This window comes from Egretta garzetta, unplaced genomic scaffold (genome assembly GCF_000687185.1).
Source record: "Egretta garzetta isolate BGI_Z169 unplaced genomic scaffold, ASM68718v1 scaffold163, whole genome shotgun sequence".
In the NCBI taxonomy this organism is placed as follows: Eukaryota; Metazoa; Chordata; class Aves; order Pelecaniformes; family Ardeidae; genus Egretta; species Egretta garzetta.
This window is the reverse complement of record NW_009259308.1, coordinates 331,857-333,077: the sequence shown is the minus strand read 5'-3', so window position 1 is coordinate 333,077 and position 1,221 is coordinate 331,857. Positions and strand designations below refer to the sequence as shown.

At 43.8% G+C, this 1,221-nt stretch overlaps 1 protein-coding gene across 1 annotated transcript in view; it reads left to right on the top strand.

Annotated features, from left to right (window-relative positions):
* The first annotated feature begins 1,137 nt into the window (after nucleotides 1–1,137).
* DENND1B (DENN domain containing 1B) overlaps nucleotides 1,138–1,221 on the top strand; it is a 162,190-nt gene continuing 162,106 nt past the window's right edge. Inside the window, exon 1 of the mRNA XM_035891739.1 lies at nucleotides 1,138–1,208. Within this exon, the coding sequence (XP_035747632.1) occupies nucleotides 1,138–1,208 (71 nt within the window). The remainder of the gene's footprint in view (nucleotides 1,209–1,221) is intronic.

Here is a 1,221-nt window from a genome sequence, read left to right as displayed (position 1 = left end):
AACGTCCCTGGGTGCAGGATGCAGCCAGCCTGCCTCGGGTACAGCAGCTGAGCAGCTCTGGGGGGCTGGAGCAGAGTCCTGCCTTGCTCTTCCCACCACCGTAAGTGGAGCAGGGATGGGCACGGCTGCCCCTCTCCCCGGGCCCTTTAGTCCAGACTGATCCTATCAGAGAGGTTAAATTGAACAGCGGGTGAGTTAAAGCTGCCTGCTTCAAGGGCCTCTCACGGTATACAAAAGTACACATTTGATGATTTTTTTCCAAAAAAACCCCAACCCCTGAGCTATATGAAGTGTGTGGTTATGTGTGAAGGATACCAGGCCCCAAACAATTTCATTTACTTCAGTGGGAGTTGCAAACACTGGCTGTTAAAACACAGCCAAGAATTATTGCAAAATGAAGGCTGGGAAAGTAAGTGCTTGAAAACCAAGAAAATCCCAAAGCTGAGGTTTCTGCTGCAACATTCAGTTGTTTTCGCTGAACATCTATACGTTTTATTATTATTTAATCTATATCCTGTGAGGTGTGTAGGATATGTAATGAAGCCAAAACGATATTGCTTTGGAAAAGCCAGTATTTGTAATTTCCTGACTTTTGAATATTTGATTTTTCAGCCTCAGTCATGCACTAATGCTGTTTTATGTGTTTAATATATAATTGGCTTGAGTTTTTTTTCTTTAACTGTTGATACGATGATTAGTTTCTGGAGGAAGAGTGAAAAGAATGATGTTTTTTCTTTGGCTCAGTACTGCAGAACCTATTTTATGCATTTTTTTCATTGCCATGATACTATGCTGGGGAGGGAAACTTGGTGTAGGTGGGAATTTGGCTGCTCAGTGCCTCTCAGATGAATGAGACTTGGAAGCCTCTCAAGGACGGTGTTATTTTTTCTTCCTTTCCAAACTCACTGGAAACACTCGAGGGTATAAAGCTTTTTATGTGTGTTTACGGGACGGTGCGTTTACTCCAGCGCCTTCCCCCACGCCACCACCTCAAGCAGTTTGGGAGGCTGTTTGTTTAGCACGCGATAAAAATAAAAGCTAAACAGATTACCGCAGGTTAAATTAACATTTATGACCTTTAGTATGAAAAGCTCCTGCTTTCCTGCTGCGCATAAAGAATGTAAAAAGGATGTTAGGATGTGGAAGTTAACACATTCGCCGGACTCATCTGAGGAGCTTACTTGGCAGCGGCGGAAGGTGCCCGTGAGGTAAAACATGACC